Below are 20901 nucleotides of genomic sequence, written 5' to 3'. Positions count from 1 at the left end.
TAGGTTAGTTAAGCCTAACCTTAACCTTGGAATTTGTGCAATGTGTCCCCCATTTCTATTCTACAAACACACTACCTGTCGTCTTTTTTCCATTTAAATTGTTCAATGTCAACGAACTTTTATAAAAGAGGTGCATAAACAAGTCCTAAAACCCGTAAATTACTTAGCATTTTACCACTTCTGGTTCCCTCATCTCAAAGTCAACATTTTTTGAACGTGTTTGTGGTTAGAAGCCTGAAATGAGGTCTGTGGATTAAAACAAGACTTCGATATATCTTAACATTAAGTTCTCCGACATAAAATGCATAAGAAACTCTGTAGCGGTGAATATCCGAAGCTTCTATGTGTCATAAAACAGTGGATGCTAACTAGTGACGACTATCATCACTCGCCTTTAGCTTAGCTGTGGTGAAGCGCAGCCATGCAGCTGTAGTTGTTTATAGCCTAGCGTTAGCTTTTTACTTCTGTTCATTGCATTTATGCTTCAAAAATGGCTTTAATATGCACAGATTATCAAGTAACCTGAACAAGTGTTTGCCACAGAGATTATTTTCTGCAGTATACCATAAAGCCTTTTGACGCGGGACCCCTTTGCAATGCTAGCTTCCATTTCGACCTACAAAAATACGTCACAACTGCATCTATTGACATAACGTCTGAATGGAATGTTGTTCCCAAAGCTCTCTTTTCTGGCTGGATATCCCTTAATCTGCTCTTTAATACCAATTGACTGAATGACCCTGTTGAGAGGTTAACTTTTCTCTTTGCATGAAAAATACTCTCCGGCTACTCAGTCCCATTATGAATCAAAGTAGAGATGCCAACTCAAAAGCTCCAGAGTGTGATACAATCTGCATTTTGCTACACTTTAAATGAATTCCTGTCTCAGAGGAAGTAGGCCTGGCCTGACTTTAACCATACTGTGTGATAAGCATCTTTACAGGGCTGCCTGCTACCTGTTCCAATTACAGAGCCATTTACAGAGCTAAACATTGATGGTCTGCCTCTGATAAGTGAGCAGCGGGTCTGGTAGTAGCATGCGGTCATTCGGCTGATGTTTCATCAAACAAAAGCATATACAGAGTGTCATTGAGGGCACATACTCGCACAAAGGCATGTTGGCACAGTCCTGAATTCACACACATTAACTCTGCTGTCTGTTCCTCTCACTCTCTCATTTGTAGCTCTCAAACACAGACTGGATTATCATTTGTTTTTGTGCCGATGTTTGCAGACACCTGTTTGGGCTTCTGGCAGCCGACATCCTGTGCGTGGGTCTGTTTGAGGCTGAGTGGGTTCTATCAAAGCCAGCAGTGTGACTGTCACTTCCTCCGACTGTACCTCTTCAGCTAAGAATGGTTATTCAGTGACTGTTCCCCACAAACAGACAGCTCAACATTTGAGTACACAAACACAGGACTGATGAAACAAGAAATGGTTTAACTACATCCACCACAGATAAATAAAGACAACTGGATGCTGGCTGTAGACTGGAATGTTTCCATTCTTATAGAAGATTCTTAGTGGTTTATGAAGTCAAAATGGCTCAACCTGGACCCATGCCCTGCTCTGGCACCTCCATCTCCCCTTTTATTAAACGTATCTTTCTAATAAAGACAAAACTGGCCATTGAAAATTATAAAAAAGTTAAAACCTCAAACCCTGGACATGAAATTAGCTAGATCCTCCGGCAATCTTTCGCCCATAGAGCTAGCGTTTCATTAAACCCCGCCTCCTAGCTGCTTGGTCTGATTTACATGACAGAAAAACAAAACTAAAATCTTGTTTCAGCTAACGGTGTTGAAGGACCCAGCACTTTAAAAGAGGACTTTTCCATTGTTCACACTGGGAAGTTGATTTACCTTCAAAAATGAAATATCTGCTGATTTTTTAATGTTAGCATATGGTAGAAAGTCTTTTTGGGGCCAAATGACATTATGGGACCTGGAAGTCATAATTCCACAATGTTTGCAATAAAATGTGACTTTTAGGCTTTTATATATGGATACGGATGTAGATATGGATATATGCCCACTAAATTATTAATTATTTTTACTTACCTGTATATTATTATTATTATTTATTTTGATTTATTTTTTATTTTTATTTATTTTTTATCCTTGTGTGAGTCTACTGTTTTTCTTTCTGTATCTGTTGCTTCATAAACTCCTAAGTTTCCCCATGGGGATTAATAAAGGTAAATCTTATCTTATCTTGGATCTTGTGTTTTTAAGGAATTTATTTGCAAGGAAACCATGAAAACTTGCAAGACACGGAGAACGTTTCTCTTCTTTTCATCATCCTGCCATGACATCTTCTACCCACACATGAAAAACCAACAGTGTTTGACCCAAGATGATGTCACTCTGGGTATTTGCTGCATTTCAAAAGGTGAATCGTTCCCATTCAGACACAGAGAGCTGTTCTGAGGGAAGCACAGTCATCGCTTGGAATGATCTCATGTCTGCATAGCTCCCACACCGAGACAGAATAGCAAACCAGACTGTGTTTGTACAGTGTACAAGTCAGAAACATGCACAGAACAGTCACACCCAGCCGCAGTGAAGTCAGGAAACAGAACAACACACCACTCTTACCGGCAATACTTGATCCATAGAACCCTGGTTCCTCTCCCTGGTCTGCTATGACAGCGTAGATACTCCTCTCAGGTTGATGACAGGAGATCCACCGCGTGCAGGCGAGGCCCCCAGTCCATCGAGGTGAGATTCTGCCAAGCTACAAGTCCATGGCGATGCAATGCTGGCACACGCTCACATGATTTCATCCTCATCCATTGGTCAACACTAACCCAGGAGTGTGTTTTCAGGACTTGCCTTAAAAAACAAAACAATAAAAGAAACAAAACTGGTCATGTTGTATTCGGAGCATCAAGGACAGCTTGTCTAATCGCAGATTTGCTGTGTTTCCTGAGACAGATAAAGACTTTTACAAACACTTGGTCTTCTTGTATTGAGTGATGGAAAGTGAGCACCCATGGGTCTTAGTGCATCCGCTGAGAGACCTGATATTGTGATGAGAGAATGAGTGCGAGGGCCTGGATAGGTTTACAATGTTTGAACAGGACTCCTGCAGACACAGTTTGAACACAGGCTGGTAATAAGCACAGGAATAAGACCAGCAGAGGATAAGAAACCATATTATCAACAGTTGTTTTGAAATGATAGTAAGAGACACTTCAGGGGACTGTACACATGGTTCATTGTCAGGGTTTTTTTCTGGAAAAATATAGTACGAAGGCAATAAATGAGAACAAAGTTGATGTCACTTCTGGACAAAATTACAGCCTGTCCACTTTCCGGTGATAATAATGCATTAGAGCGAAGCGGGAAAAAACAGTTTCTTCATGTCTTGAAGGTCGAAGGGTTGTATATTGCACCTCAAACAACAAATAAATCCAGAGTTTCTTTACTTCCTTTTAGAAAAAAGGAGAGTAAAGAAACTAATTCTGGAATCACAGTTTTAGTGTCAGCCTGATGCCTGCCACTCGTCCACCGTCAGACCCACCGGACATCCATCCCCTATTTAGCTCCATAAAAACAAAGCTGTCTTTGCCGTCTGATGCTCTATTTGACACCATTTTCATATTTTTGGAGTAATTATACAGTTTTAGACAAACAGAAATATTGTTTTCTGGCATCACTTTAACATTGTACGGGGGAAATCTGCATTTTGGTATGAAGGCACACGCCGACAGTAAGAGGGTGCGCCCCGTTACCCGGTTTAGACAAAACCCTGATTTTAATAATGTCAGTCCTTCGAAACCCTCGAAATGTTGCACATTGTACTCAAAGCTACCTCCTATATCTGCACGGCTTTCCACTTGTCATACCAATACTGCAGATATTTTATTTGACAGGTTTATTTATATTTAATTCAAATATAGCTACATTTTATCACTAAAATAGTTTACTTAACATATTTTTGTATAATTGTTTATTTTTTTATCCTTTTCCTACAATGACTGCACCCCCAAGGCAAGTTCCTCATATGTGTTGACCTACTTGGCAATAAATGTGTTTACGATTCGGATGAAGCTGATGCTTTTATCCAAAACACCTACAATAAGTTAGTTCAACAATAAAGAAAAGAAAGAATCCTGCAAGTATATTAGATAAGCCAAAATATTGTAAGTTCTCCATGCAGAAGAGAATGTTTCCTTTTTTCTTTCATTGGCCAAAGTGCAGTTAAATCTATCGTAATATCATTACGCCTTTGTATACAACACATTAAATAGAAAGCACATAAATATTATTCTGAGATTCTTCTTTTTATGTTTTTCTCTCTTTCCATTTCAAGGAAAATGAAAGTTTACAAAACGCTGAGTGTTTGCAACAACACTCCACCCCCGCACTCACACTGCTTTACACACAGGACCAAACACAGTGCTGGCAACACCTGACTCACCACACACACACACACGAGTAATCCATTGCAAAACTGAAAAGTGAAACTGTGTTGATGAGGGAATACTATTCTTATCATCAGTTAGTGTTTAACAATTCTACAGCAGCTCCACAACCAAAAACATACAGACAATGCAGAACGATATATACAGTGGGGCAAAAAAGTATTTAGTCAGCCACCAATCGTGCAAGTTCTCCCATTTAAAAAGATGAGAGAGGCCTGTAATTTTTATCATAGGTACACTTCAACTATGAGAGACAGAATGAGAAAAAAAATCCAGGAAATCACATTGTAGGATTTTTAATGAATTCATTGGTAAATTCCTCGGTAAAATAAGTATTTGGTCACCTACAAACAAGCAAGATTTCTGGCTCTCACAGACCTGTAAGTTCTTCTTTAAGAGGCTCCTCTGTCCTCCACTCGTTACCTGTATTAATGGCACATTTTTGAACTCGTTATCAGTATAAAAGACACCTGTCCACAACCTCAAACAGTCATACTCCAAACTCCACTATGGCCAAGACCAAAGAGCTGTCAAAGGAGACCAGAGACAAAATTGTAGACCTGCACCAGGCTGGGAAAACTGAATCTGCAATAGGTAAGCAGCTTAGTGTGAAGAAATCAACTGTGGGAGCAATTATTAGAAAATGGAAGACATACAAGACCACTGCTAATCTCCCTCGATCTGGGGCTCCACGCAAGATCTCACCCCGTGGGGTCAAAATGATCACAAGAACGGTGAGCAAAAATCCCAGAACCATACGGGGGGACCTAGTGAATGACCTGCAGAGAGCTGGGACCAAAGTAACAGAGGCTACCATCAGTAACACACTACGCCGCCAGGGACTTGAATCATGCAGTTCCAGACGTGTCCCCCTGCTTAAGCCAGTACATGTCCAAGCCCGTCTGAAGTTTGCTAGAGGGCATTTGGATGATCCAGAAGAGGATTGGGAGAATGTCATATGGTCAGATGAAACCAAAATAGAACTTTTTGGTAAAAACTCAACTCGTCGTGTTTGGAGGAGAAAGAATGCAGAGTTGCATCCAAAGAACACCATACCTACTGTGAAGCATGGGGGTGGAAACATCATGCTTTGGGGCTGTTTTTCTGCAAAGGGACCAGGACGACTGATCCGTGTAAAGGAAAGAATGAATGGGGCCATGTATCGTGAGATTTTGAGTGAAAACCTCCTTCCATCAGCAAGGGCACTGAAGATGAAGCGTGGCTGGGTCTTTCAGCATGACAATGATCCCAAACACACCGCCAGGGCAACGAAGGAGTGGCTTCGTAAGAAGCATTTCAAGGTCCTGGAGTGGCCTTGCCAGTCTCCAGATCTCAACCGCATAGAAAATCTTTGGAGGGAGTTGAAAGTCCGTGTTGCCCAGCGACAGCCCCAACACATCACTGCTTTAGAGGAGATCTGCATGGAGGAATGGGCCAAAATACCAGCAACAGTGTGTGAAAACCTTGTGAAGACTTACAGAAAACGTTTGACCTCTGTCATTGCCAACAAAGGGTATATAACAAAGTATTGAGATGAACTTTTGTTATTGACCAAATACTTATTTTCCACAATAATCTGAAAATAAATTCTTTAAAAATCCTACAATGTGATTTCCTGGATTTATTTTTCTCATTCTGTCTCTCATAGTTGAGGTATACCTATGATGAAAATTACAGGCCTCTCTCATCTTTTTAAATGGGAGAACTTGCACAATTGGTGGCTGACTAAATACTTTTTTGCCCCACTGTATATATGAAGCACATGCTTACACATTACAAGACGTGTTTTTAAATGCAGTGGTTGGTAGTATGCTTTTAATTCATGTAATAAAGGAAAACAGCATTTGTGAACGATACTATGTTGTACACCTATCCTATAGGCTAATCCCCTCTGTGTGGAAAGAAAAAAAGATCCCATTGTGTTTCCTGTAAAAGGTAAACACAGAGGAGACAGTGTTGATACAAAATGTATTGTTGTTATTAAGGCTCTGAGGTTACATTGTTCTGTTGCCTTACATAAAACACACTGAAAGCCATCTATTGATTTTTATTCTGTCTTGTATTTATTTGCATTGCATTTTATATTAAGAACAACCAAAAATATCAGAAAGAACATAGGTTACATTACTTTTAATTACTAAGCAGGGTTTTTAATAGAAACATATAGTATGAAGGCGCTGATCTTATAAAAAGATATTTCAATTCTCGCAAGAACATGGCGCCCGTACACAAGATGGCGCCGCAGACGTAAACAACAACGCGACGACGGAGATCATAAAAAACAAAGCTGTATCTGTTGCCTGACGCTCTATTTGACACGAGTTTCATATTTTTAAGTGATTATACCGTTTTTGACTAATAGAAATATTGTTTTTCTGGCTTCACTTTAAAATGTTACCGGGAAAATCTGCATTTTAGTATGAGGGCCCAGCAACCCGTTACCTGGTTTAGACAAAGTCCTGCTAACATTAGGTAACAATTACATTTTAAAAAAGGAAATCAACGTTGACGCTTTAATGCGAGCGATTCATCTGGAAACCAACCACAAATTAATCACATTACCAAGTACAGCACAAGCTAAGTGAATTGCACTGACTGGAGACCGCTGGACATCGGTAAGAAGCATCCCTATCGGTGTAACAACACACCTCATCCATGACAAATGTTCTAAACTCTTTCTTAAATTGTAGATAGATCGGAGGACAGGGATTTTAAAAATAGGGATTTCGCTGAAGTTGTATAGCATTAGGAGATAGCCACGACTGTCAGAACAGATAGTCCTCGCAATATCAGAGCAGCAAGGACAAAAGGACCGTACGCCCATCCGCCCTGTGTAGCGTACATTAGACAGAGGGTGATCCCAGCGGCTCTCCGTGACAGTGGGTTTGTTGATGCTTTTGCATTGGCAACTTGTCTGAATTCAAGTAAAAATCGTAGTACAATTAAGTAAAAACTCTCTTGATTTCTTGAACCAGTTTGTCATTCACTTCTTTATTACAAGTCCACACATGTATTTGTTTAATCATCCCCCTAAACTGCATTTTTATACTTGTGATTAACCACAGATGATAATTATGATAAACGCTATTCCCTTTTAATAGAGTGACTCCACTAGTCACTGTAAAATAATACATATTTAATGCCAACCCTGGGAATAATATACAGTAGGCCACAACCAGAAGCCACTTCCGATGCTCGATGTGAATCGACTGGACATTGTTCCAGCCAGGTCTGGGGGCTGTGGTAGGAATGCCTAAGGGGGCCCTGAGCAGGAGAGCGCAGTATGAATGAATCAATGCAATTCACACGGACACACGAGGACACAGTCCACCCACCTCCTAGGGAAGTGGCTGACTGGAGCCTACAGTGTCAGATGAGAAGCTCACAACAAGGAGAAACACCAGGCTATTCTTCCTCCTGGCATACACACATGACTCCTTTGTCCGTGAGAATGAAAGACTACGTATGTAACCGTGCGTGGAGAAACACAAGCTTGATGAACACACCAATCAATCACAAACAAGCTCACAGGCGTTCAAAATAAACATATACACACACTCCAGTGACAAATAGCCACTGGGATGTCATTCATTTATCGACACATGCACCACTCGTGCATTAGTGGCTCAGGCTCACGCTGCCTCTCTTTCCACTGAAAACAATCTGTGAGAAGCCAGAGGGCGACATCACATGACCCAAGTGGATTTTTACATTTTTGCTAGCAATTCTTCAGTGTCAGTGGGCAGGGCAGAGAGGAGAATGTACTTTATGGCCTCAGCACCCACCCTGGCACATAAAGACACACAAACACCACCCAGTCCCCAGGGAGTGTAAGAAAGGCCCAAAATAAACCGAGCAAACACGGGGCCACTTAAAACACTACAAATGTACAAGAAAAGCAGCTGTCAGCCCAACAGAAGGGCAGGAAACTAATGGCAGTGACTTTTATCGCCCTCAACAGCGGTGTTTAATATCTATTTATCACTCACCACATGGAATTTAATGTGATTTAAGTTGTGTTAAAAACCTGTCCTTCAGCCGGCCCACTTTGGTCCAGACTGGAATAATATTGCTGGATGGATTACCGAGGAGTTTTGTACGGACGTTAGTGTTCCTCAGAGGATAACTCCTAATGACTTTGATGATCCTCTTTAATTTCCCTCTTGCAGAAAGTTCGCATTGGTGGTTTCGAAGTGTCCTGACAGCTGTTAGGTGGATTGTCATGAAATTCAGTACAGACATTCATGTTCCCCTCAGGAGGAATTGTAAAAAATGTACCTCTCATCTTGCAGCATCGGGCCAGATGCAAAATGTTCCGTTAGTGTGCTTTATGAGCACATATTGTACTTGAAAAACAAGACACTTTTGCAGCCAGTGCCATTTAGCAAATGTTTGCATGCTAACATGAAAGAAAGTAAACATTATGCTAACCATGACCATGGGAGCATTGTCATTGTGTGTATGTTAGCATGTTGATGTTAGCATTTTGCTCAAAGTACATAGCCGTTACAATTGCTGTAGACCTAAAATATTATTTTATAAAGGCTCTAGTGAGCTCTGGACTAAATGGCTAGTTGAAAATTACATCGTCAGTTTTTAGCAACTTACAGGGTGATGTTGCAGTCAACTGTTGCATATTAAGTGTACGAGGTTCAAATTCAAGCGTAAAAGAGTTCCCACAGTCTGATATTGCAGTATCAGGCCAGACATATTGTCCATTGGTGTGAACATTCCAGCACTCATGTTTGTTTTGGTAATTAGCGAATATGAACAGGCTAACGTTAAATATAATGTATAGTTAACAAGGTATGCAATACCTGCTAACTTCTGGCAAGCTACCATTGTCTTTGTGAGCAACTAACCATGCTGATGTTAGCATGTAGCTCAAACTACGGCCTGACATAGCCGCTAGCATGGTGGTAGACCTTTAAACTTATTTCATACAGAATCTGCTAGCGTCTGGGCTAAATTGCTCGTCAAACATCACCAAATCAGAATTTAGCAATGGCACAGGACACTTGCCTTAAAAAGTTGACATGAAGCAAATTCAAGTCGAAAACTAAGAAAAATAGACTGAACACATACTTCAGTATCAGAGCATGAAAAACATTTGACATACCTGCACCAATTTTTTAATGGTAACTAGCAAATGTTAGAATGCTTACATAAAAGATAGTGAACAAGTTAAACATTACATGCTAACTATCAGCATATTCGCACCGTCATTGTTAGCATGTATGCTAAATGCCTTTAGCTCTATCGTCACAGATATGCTAGCTAGACCTTAACCTCACTACAGACTCAGAGGGTTCTAGGCTGAATGGCTTTTTGAACAACGCATCAGTTTTTGGCAGCGGAAATGCTGAGAGAATTTGTCTAGTAGTGGTGACCTTGCAGTTAACATTTGCATATCAACTTACGTGATGCAAATTCAAGTCCGAAACAGAACAATATTTGTTCCCGCAGTCCAACTGTATCAAACTATGGATAGTTACACTGGGTTACAAAATGCAGCGAGATCTCCTCTACAATTATTACCAAAACAATATAAACACATCCATCCAGCCTCCTGGCTCTTTGTCTGTTGATGCTTATAAATAACCAGGATTGGTCTGGATGAATCGGAGGCTTTCCTCCCCTGTCATTTCACTGCAAAGTTACTGCTGATTCATGCAGTGTGAACAGCAGCCTTTCATTAACGCTGCACCCACTGGCAATTGTCTTTGTCTTGAACAGTTCTGTATTTTTAGCTTGTCTGCTAACCATTCATACAGCAATTCATTTTCATACCGACAATTAGAGTTGGAAGTCATCAGATCCTTCACTTTGAGTAAAAAGTAAATATACTAAGATTGTAAAATACTTATATACCATATTATCAACAGAAGCACATACTACTAGTATAGTAGCCTAGTATACATGTACTACTATACTATACTTTACTCTATTATACTATACGAGTGTTAAATTTAGTGGAAAAAGTACAATATCAGCCTATATTTGAAAAGTAATGGGTAGAAGGGGAAAGGGGGTAAAAGTATGAAGTAGCAAAAATGAAAATACTCAAGGAAAGGACGTCGAAGTATGTCGAAATGGTACAGACCTTTAGTAAATGTACTTATTTACTTGCCGCCACTGCCAACAATAAATCAGATACTCATGACAGTAGCTTAACACTACAAATAAAACATGAAATATAATTATACGTTGTTTTGATGATGTTTCTGTGGAAATTTAATGGTATTACTTTCATAACGATGGTAAAAAGAGATGAACTAACAGGGGCCGGGCCGACTGTACTGTTTCCCGGGGACAAAGCAGAGGAAGACGAGACACAATGAAAAGTGAGAGGAGGGAAACATAATCGTCTCTCTACAACAGAGGAGACAGCACAGTGCTCTCTTTGGCTTCATGTCTCACACCCACAGATGTAGTCTATAGTATGTGTGAGAACACAGTGGAAGGGAAAGGGGAATACATCACAACGTAACACCGTTAATATACCTTCAGTCACACACGTCTACCATTACAGTGGTTCATTTAAGGATGAATTAAAGAGGAGTTTGTAGTAACGATATTAACTGGCAGAAAATAACTTATGTTGATTGAGTATTTTTTATATTTTAATGTCAACAAACCTCACTATGAAACCAAAACACACTTTGTAATCATCTCTACACAGCTTCTGGCCAGAGGTGTCACTACCTGATCTGTACAGGAAACCCAATCGCTTCTGCGCATGTGCGAATACTCCGCTACGTCCCATGATGCTTACTGTATGTCGAAGCAATTTCCGGCAGTTTCATGCGATTTCAATAAACTATAAAGTAATGTTATCTTTGGTTTGTAAAATAGAAGACTTTAATTGGAACTTGTTAAAATAAACACGTTCTCTCTTGTTTTGGTAGGCATACTACATTCTTTCATCTTTGGAAGAAGTAATCAGATCCTGTACTTCAGTAAAAGCACTCAATAGCACACGTTTTCTAAAGACATCAAGACAAATGATCTCAGAAACAAATAAATGTTTTATCTTTTTTATTTATTCCTTCCTTTCTTTCTTTTGTTTGTCTATATTGCCTTCAGTTTGATAGTATTTTATTCTGTGTTTATTGGATGTTTGTGTTGAAACAGTTGTTCAATAAACTTTTTTAAAAACCTCAACACTTTCTCAACAACGGCGTATATCATTATTTGAACCGATCGGGTTTCCTGTACAGATCGAGTAGTGACAAGAGCTAACCATTTCTTGAACAGAAAGCTGTAATTCTTCTATCAAATGTTATTATAGACATGAGTAAACACTGCATTTGTTTGGAGCTATTTTAAGCCACAGATGTAAACAGGTGTGGTCCTCCACACATAGTGTTTAGACAGTGTGTACGAGATTGCCGTAAAATAAACTTTGCTCATGATTATCATTATTGAGCAGGACCGATGATCTCAGGATTATTGTTTGTCTTTGACGAGTATTATTATTTATTTATTTTGGTTTAAATGTAAAGATGATTTGATTATTATTATTATTTTTGTACATAAAGATGAATTGATCTCTGTATGACTTTCGATTAGCAATGTTTGCTAGAGGGGGTAGGACTAGAAAAAGCTTTTACGCTTCTCCTTTTGAACATGAACTGTATTATTTGTACTTGGTAAAAACAAATCTTTGTCAACATGTTCAATAAATTGACTTAAAAAAAGAATCATAATGAAGGAACATGTCAACAGTGTGGCTCAGTGATCAATGTTTTTGGCACAGATGCATAAGCAATACAAGGTAGTGGTAAAATCAGATATCCTATTTATCTAGAACGAGATTAAAGCACATTAGAGGCCATGTTTTTCTGTATATCTCCAATGAGTCAAATGGCTTAATGTCTTTATATTTTATTGTTCACACTCTGCTCATAATACCGCTGGCACGCTTACATCTTAACCCCCCACTGACATTCTTAATTATTGACTTGGACTTGATGTAGAGTTCTCCTCAGGGAGGAAGGTGTTGAAACACTGTTACATCCTGTTGGGGAGTTGGCACAGAGTCTGTATTTCTAACTGCTCGCCGGGCATCGAGCCAGAAACAACTTCCTCTCAATCCATCTTGCATCATGTCCAATCAACTGTTATCCAACTGCCTCAGGGCAATATTCCTTTGTCTGATGAGAATAGCTTTTAATATCTGCGTTTTAACATGTCAGGAGTGTCTCATTTCTTTCACTTTCAAAAGCTCTTTTCAGGAATTATAATTATCCCACCATGTGGGGACATGAGGAGGAAGCACCTTGGGATCCACTCACAGCCTCACAATGGCACAGGAGTTATGGCTTCATAGAATCCAGCTCCTTCTAATCCTTTTAAATCTATACTTGGGCCAAGATAGTTGTCTTCCACAGCTTCTTCTTCCGCAAACTGTGCGAATGTAATATCTTTCCCAATGCCTGTTTAATGATTACTGTAGTAAATGTGGTCATCGACAAACTGTGGGAACTTGTCCCTGAAATACATATAGAACAAGGACAAAGCATCCTTTAAAAAGGGCAAAAAACAAACACTTAAATGTAACAGCTTTAGTGTGGTCTGCAGGGGTCATTAGTTATGGTATGAGATTGATAAAATGATTAAAAAGGCTTTATTTGTTTTTATTTGTTTACACTAAATCACTCCAGACTTCTGGACTGGTTAATTTACCTAAAATGCATTTAATTTGTATAATTATCTTTCCTTATAATATGTATTTGTTTATTATATTATACTGATTTAAACCAATGTTTAGACTGATGAAATTAATGTTTTTGGAGCAGTTGGATTAGTTAAGGGTACTTGGCTAGTGTCAAGATCTTTTGGCCCCTATTCTAAATCTTTAGATATATTATTGGGGTTTCCAATTTCCCAAATCTCCATCAGATCTTATGGCTTCACTTACATGTTTTAACAGTTTGGGAAAAAAATCAATTAAACTGAATTGAATTATGAAATGATTTAATATTAAGGAAATATACTACAGCTTACTACTGTATATCTGATGCTGATCGAGAGAGCTACCTCAAAATACCCAAACCAACAAACGATCCAACTGTTTTTGTAATCTTAAAATCAGTATCAGTCACACAAATTTCCGTCTGTCACTGAATCCACTTTTAGTGAAGAGAGCCTGATGACAGTAAATGTGTTTAACTGGATTTATGTCATATGACTGTCAGCCCCATCCAATAGTGAGCCACTAATGGAACATCCTGCGAGTAATAAGATCAGGGCAGGCTTCTGACTTCAGAACAGCAAGAGAAACAGAACACATGGTAAAAAAATACAATAGCAAACAATGTAAGATGTATGCGACATGGCCTATTCCAGTACAAGTTGGAAAGAAGCGTCTTAAGAGTTGGAATTTTAAAGTTTTACTCAACGATGCTTTAAGCGTAGCACATGTGGGCTGAGAGATATAAAAGATTTACAGGAAGCTGGGAGACACAACATTTGGTTTTCTCAACGATCATCTCATTCCTCAGAGCTCGCTACCATCCATCACCGCCATGATGTGTATTTATGTGAGTACTCACTACAGACCAACAGTGTATCATATTCAGTCAAAGCAAGAGATTGAAAACTGGATTGTATCCACTTCAAACACACTGTGGTCTTAGTGAGACATTTACAAGCTACAGCATGGGAAAACTGGGAGCCCAAATCTCAGCCAGAGTTCAATGTAGGAGCAGGAATCTATTGATACACACTTTAATATGCAACCGCAAGTATTTAAAACCAAGACCAGACTTCTTGGTTTGTCAGCGGACCTATTGGCTCACTTCAAACAATCCACAAAACACTAAAGGAAATAGATATACAAAAAGGTCCTTTTTTCTTCTTTTTTGGAGATAAGGGATCATTTGGAGAACCTAAGTCTAATCTAATATTTGAGGCAACAAGTTTTTTAAATCAACATTGCTATGTTTTTGTTCAAACTCATTGTCTTTTAGAAGGAAGCGCAGGAATTGGATTTAGTTCAGATCTTCAGAAGTTCACCTTGCACTGCATCTTTCGACCAGCCGAGACCAAGCGTAACAAGCAGGGGGTGTTCCCGTAGGAAAAGGGGAAGAGCCATGGGAGCTAAGCTAACCCACTTTGGAATTGGTCTGGTTGCGCATAAATAAATAAAAGTTCCATAGTGGCCAAACAGTGGTCTATTACTTCCTTGTCAGTCTGTGACGACATTTGGGCCCAAAAATACTTTTATTTACTCAATTTAAATTGGGAAAGAGACGTCTGTAAATCAGCAAACATTATTTTTTCTTGACCAACTAGCCAGCATGAACACTTGAATACCCCTTGTATAAATCATTAGGTCCTAAAAGGTGTAAAATGCCATAAAGCCGAATACAGAGTTATTTTCCTCTCTATTACTCTTTATTCATTTTACCTAGCAAAGACTGGCCATGGCCGCAGTGACGGAGCAGATTGGAGGCGAAGTTTGAGTCTTTTTGTTCTCGAGAACTGAGCAACTTTGATAGAAATGACATCCAATCACAAAAACAAAGATGGATGAAATAAGTCTTCAGGTTCATCCAAGCCCCCAGGAGAGCTGCCAGGTGTTGAAGCACATTTTGGTAATGACCAAATGGAGGTACTAAAACTTCTATGTTCGTCACGTGATGCCATTGGGCCCAAAAATACTTTTTCACATTGACTTGCATTGGGGAGAATTACGTTTTTGGCAAAGTAAATCAACTGGCCATTGTATACCTTATCAGTTGTAAAAGTTGTAAAATGGGTTAAAACTGATTCTAAAGTTATATTAGTATTTAAAATACACGTGTAAATACACATACATTCAAAAAGGTGAGTTTTCTCTGTAACTGTACTGATATATTGATTTTGTCAAACTGAAACCAGTAATAATTATCACTGACTGCTCTGAGCTGACTTCAGATGCAAGTTAGACATTGTTATACACATATTTAAACATTAAAATCACAAAATAAACAAATCACCCACATGTGTGTGCCGGGTAGTGACGACTAGCTGATTTACATTATCAACATGCTACTGTACTTTACCCTGCCGGGTGACAGTGGGTCAATCTCACTTTACAGTCAAACACTGGCAGCCATTAAAGTGAATTGCACCAATAAAAAAGCAGTTATGTGCAAATGGCTTACATAATGCTAAGCATAAAACTATGAGCATTAAACATAGATCTGCAGATAACGAACGTTGTTATAGTTGGCAGAGCGTGTGATGTAATGTGTGTGTGGCGGAAATAAAGAGCATGAGTGAGCAACATGAAGATTCAATATCGACAGCAACTAACAATACCTCGTTATTGTTGTAACTTCTCTCAAAGGGTGAGTGTGTGTCTGTGTGTGGGTGTGTAGGTAGAACACTTGGTTCTGCTGCCCTCAGGCCTTATATCTGACACCAGGTGTGTCAGCTGTGTGTGTGGGTGTGAGGAAGCAAGAGGAAGAGAGAGAGAGAGAGAGAGAGAGAGATAACGCACAGCAAGTGGAAACAAGAAAAGCCTCTATGAGGCTAAACTGAAAATCTGAAATTGAACACATTTCTTTACTTAAAAAGGTATTATATTCCTCCTTGGCGATCAGATTCCTATGATGATCCTATATGATGCAACTTCACTAAGTGTTATAATATAAAATACGCTGGTGCATATTCAATGGTTAGAAAGATCCTATTCTACTCATTTCATTTATTTGGGACCTACTGGATTTCTCGGGATGAAAATCACTGAACTAATTATAACACTCAATTGTAATCTTTGCATTCCATTTTTTTCTTCATAGAGACAATAAATGCTGTAATTATGGTATGAAAAACATACGTTAACTACTAAGGATTGATCATTACTTATGATATTCAGTTCTGATATTTATTGAAAATTGTGAAATTCTTGAAAGGTTTGAACAGGACAGCGACAGTATTTTTTCCCTCCCCCAAAACATTTTTATTCATGCTTCAAATCAAGTAATTGTTGTTCAGGTAAAAGTGTATTTTGCAATGCTACCAAGATAAAAAAAAAGTAAAACATGCATGGATTTCACCAAAGCAGACAACACTGTAACACCCCCAATGTGTTTACCCAGTTTCATATCATTTTCAATTAAGTAATGTGGAAATTTACTAGCCTAAAAAATGTCTTCTAAAGGACGAATGTGTTTGGTACAGATCCTGTAATATATATATATATATATATATATATATATATATATATACAGTGGGGCAAAAAAGTATTTAGTCAGCCACCAATTGTGCAAGTTCTCCCATTTAAAAAGATGAGAGAGGCCTGTAATTTTTATCATAGGTATACCTCAACTATGAGAGACAGAATGGGAAAAATAAATCCAGGAAATCACATTGTAGGATTTTAATGAATTTATTTTCAAATGATTGTGGAAAATAAGTATTTGGTCAATAACAAAAGCTCATCTCAATACTTTGTTATATACCCTTTGTTGGCAATGACAGAGGTCAAACGTTTTCTGTAAGTCTTCACAAGGTTTTCACACACTGTTGCTGGTATTTTGGCCCATTCCTCCATGCAGATCTCCTCTAAAGCACTGATGTTTTGGGGCTGTCGCTGGGCAACACGGACTTTCAACTCCCTCCAAAGATTTTCTATGGGGTTGAGATCTGGAGACTGGCTAGGCCACTCCAGGACCTTGAAATGCTTCTTACGAAGCCACTCCTTCGTTGCCCTGGCGGTGTGTTTGGGATCATTGTCATGCTGAAAGACCCAGCCACGCTTCATCTTCAGTGCCCTTGCTGATGGAAGAGGTTTTCACTCAAAATCTCACGATACATGGCCCCATTCATTCTTTCCTTTACACGGATCAGTCGTCCTGGTCCCTTTGCAGAAAAACAGCCCCAAAGCATGATGTTTCCACCCCCATGCTTCACAGTAGGTATGGTGTTCTTTGGATGCAACTCTGCATTCTTTCTCCTCCAAACACGACGACTTGAGTTTTTACCAAAAAGATCTATTTTGGTTTCATCTGACCATATGACATTCTCCCAATCCTCTTCTGGATCATCCAAATGCCCTCTAGCAAACTTCAGACGGGCCTGGACATGTACTGGCTTAAGCAGGGGGACACGTCTGGAACTGCATGATTTAAGTCCCTGGCGGCGTAGTGTGTTACTGATGGTAGCCTCTGTTACTTTGGTCCCAGCTCTCTGCAGGTCATTCACTAGGTCCCCCCGTGTGGTTCTGGGATTTTTGCTCACCTTTCTTGTGATCATTTTGACCCCACGGGGTGAGATCTTGCGTGGAGCCCCAGATCGAGGGAGATTAGCAGTGGTCTTGTATGTCTTCCATTTTCTAATAATTGCTCCCACAGTTGATTTCTTCACACCAAGCTGCTTACCTATTGCAGATTCAGTTTTCCCAGCCTGGTGCAGGTCTACAATTTTGTCTCTGGTCTTCTTTGACAGCTCTTTGGTCTTGGCCATAGAGGAGTTTGGAGTATGACTGTTTGAGGTTGTGGACAGGTGTCTTTTATACTGATAACGAGTTCAAAAAGGTGCCATTAATACAGGTAACGAGTGGAGGACAGAGGAGCCTCTTAAATAAGAAGTTACAGGTCTGTGAGAGCCAGAAATCTTGCTTGTTTGTAGGTGACCAAATACTTATTTTACCGAGGAATTTACCAATTAATTCATTAAAAATCAGACAATGTGATTTCCTGCATTTTTTTCCCCATTCTGTCTCTCATAGTTGAAGTGTACCTATGATGAAAATTACAGGCATCTCTCATCTTTTTAAATGGGAGAACTTGCACAATTGGTGGCTGACTAAATACTTTTTTGCCCCACTGTATATATATATATATGTATATATATATATTTTTTAAACACACAATGATCATGTGTATATTATTTTCAATGATAATAAAAAATAATGATGCAAAAATGATCAATACCTCTTATATCATACTTACATCACTCAGAATAATCACAATGAGTTGTTTGTTTTTTTTCAAATGTTGCAGCTCTTATGTTAACTCACAGTCATTTAACCCAAAATGTGCCACAAAATGATGTGAAATTAAATGAAATATCCTGCTTATTTCATCTCCAGGTCACATCGCAGGGGTGGGCAAGTCATTTTCCAAAAGGGGTTCCATTAGAAACTGGGACTGCGGTGGAGGGCCGAACCAATACACTGAACTCAATTTTGCTCAATATCTATGTATTTCTTTATATAAAAGCAGTATATTGTAAGGTTTTGAGTAGTTTATAGGATATGAAATACAGCTTTAAAAAGGTGGTGCAAGCAATTGTCTTACTTTTCAAATAACATTCACAAAAACAATTGAGCAATTTCAATTAAACAAAATATACATGTTTTTACAACATGTTGTGTCTTTAAATAAAGCAGTATATTGTAAGGTTTTGAGTACTTGAGTTAATTGAGTTATATAAGGTGTTGAAGGTATTGCTGCACGTGCCAAAACATTTGCTTGAATAAATGAGAAATTCAATTCAGTTTTTAATAAACTAATTATTTGAATTCAATCATAATCCATTCATTATATGATTCTGAATTGAGCAATTACATAACACGAGTACTATTACTTTTGGTACTTCAAGTATATTTTAATGCCAATACTTTTGTTATTTTACTTACATTTTTGGAATGCAGGAATGACAACTTATTTACTTATTTTTACAATTTGGTATTGCTACTTTTACTAGTATATACAATTGGAGTAGGCCTACTTCTTTCACTCCTGCATATCAGTAATTCATCAATATAGAAATGTAATATTTTTGAGTGATATATAATTTTAAGTCAGTTAGCACTATATCAAGCGTGTTACCGTCTCATGTTGTCTCGCGACATTCTGTCAAAAAAGGAGATTTTTGAGAACTTTACCCGCTCACCAAAACAAATTGAGCAACCTGACGACACCAACAAATGTCCAGAAATTAGCATATTATATATTAGTTTTTTACAGCAACATAAAACGTAAATTATTAATAAAAAGATAGTTATTGTGCTACATTCGTATTCACAGTGAGTGCGCCTACCTGTCAATCTCAGCGACTGTCACTTGCTGTCGCCTCCTGTTCCGGTGTGCTCTGCTGCTCCAACAAACCGGCTACAAGTTCACAAGTCCTGACATTTGTAATGCTTTAAATGGCGCAACAGAGACAAAATAATATTTGCAGCAGTCCTTCTTGAATGGTAAAACTTGCGCGCACACAGCAGCCCTGTCCGAAAACACAGTCTGAGTTTGAGCGCTGGCGTCGGTTCTGTGCTGTCTTTGTACGACACAAAGATCGTGTGTACATCTGAAGATGTATCACTCTAATAAAAGAAAACAACCCGACTCTTCATGTTGCATTTGTTTTACAACATTGTTTTATATTCCGCTAGAAACAGTTGGGTCTGCTAAATGTGATGAATACATGTTTCCATTTTTGTTTTATATACTTTATTGCAAGAGTCAATACTTTACATTTCCACTTGCTTACAAAGAAAATATACATCTTATTTTTACAATCTACATTAAAACAGGATTGCATTATTGTCCCTATTTATCAAACCTTAGAGTCTTTGTGACTGTGTTTTTTTTGTGTGTATGTTTCCTTTCATTTCATTTTAGATTGTAGTCCACCACTCTTTGCAAATATATTATTTGCGGCAGGAATCGGAAGCGAAGTGAGAGCTCTTTATTCTCTCATATCTCTGGTACACATTCAGGCTATCTGCCCACTCTTAAAGGAACATGCTACCATTTTGCGATATTCCTCACTTACTGACTGCAACTTCTAAAAGCAAGTTTAGTGCTTTGTTTTTCTAAATATATGTAGACATATTTTCAAATCATGGTTTCATTTCACCTACAAGCAGTACAAACTTTACACATTTGGTGTATTAATGTTGTTCCACTTAAAGCAGAAGTACAAGTGATAACAATGATTCTATGGTAATTAATTCGACAGACTAAAATACACTTTTCTGTTCAGACAGGAAGATTCTCTAATTTAAAGCAACCATTCCCTTCACCAAAACGTAAGTGAGACTAAAGGTAACAAGCTGGAATTAAAAACTGTTTGTTTACTTTGTCTCCATCATCTGGTCAAACGTTGTCACAACAGCTTTTTTTGTACTGATGAAAAATGTGTTTTAAGACGCATTGCATTGCTGTTTTCATTTCAACATTAACGTGTTTGATGGGTTTAATTACCCATTTAGAAATGAGCAGGCTTTTACAGTATTCATGAATATTTCATTCAATTGACTTAACAGAGTTTAGTTAACAGATGTATTTTCACTTGTCCACGCATTATTGTATTTTTATTTTAAATAGTTTACTTTTGTGTTATTTATAAACGTATTTGGACCACTAAAGGTCTCACTGCGGTTGCAGAGGGAAACTGGACAAACACAATATATTGTCAAATGTTTTTTCTCAAATTTTAAGTATAAAGATCCCTCAAACATCATGGATGTAATT

At 38.5% G+C, this 20901-nt stretch overlaps 1 protein-coding gene across 2 annotated transcripts in view; it reads right to left on the bottom strand.

Annotated features, from left to right (window-relative positions):
* Nucleotides 1–19701, bottom strand: part of tnk2b (tyrosine kinase, non-receptor, 2b) — a 70391-nt gene extending 50690 nt beyond the window's left edge. For both annotated transcript variants that reach the window (XM_063886241.1, XM_063886244.1), the window contains exons 1-2: nucleotides 19469–19701; nucleotides 2598–2834 (exon numbers count right to left, since the gene is read on the bottom strand). Coding sequence is in view for 1 of the 2 variants with exons in the window: in XM_063886244.1 (XP_063742314.1) it covers nucleotides 2598–2615 (18 nt within the window). In the remaining variant the exon portion in view is untranslated. The remainder of the gene's footprint in view (nucleotides 1–2597; nucleotides 2835–19468) is intronic.
* Between the last annotated feature and the right edge of the window lie 1200 nt (nucleotides 19702–20901).

Source organism: Eleginops maclovinus, chromosome 6, assembly GCF_036324505.1.
Source record: "Eleginops maclovinus isolate JMC-PN-2008 ecotype Puerto Natales chromosome 6, JC_Emac_rtc_rv5, whole genome shotgun sequence".
Lineage (NCBI taxonomy): Eukaryota > Metazoa > Chordata > Actinopteri > Perciformes > Eleginopidae > Eleginops > Eleginops maclovinus.
This window is presented reverse-complemented; position numbering and strand designations above follow the sequence as displayed.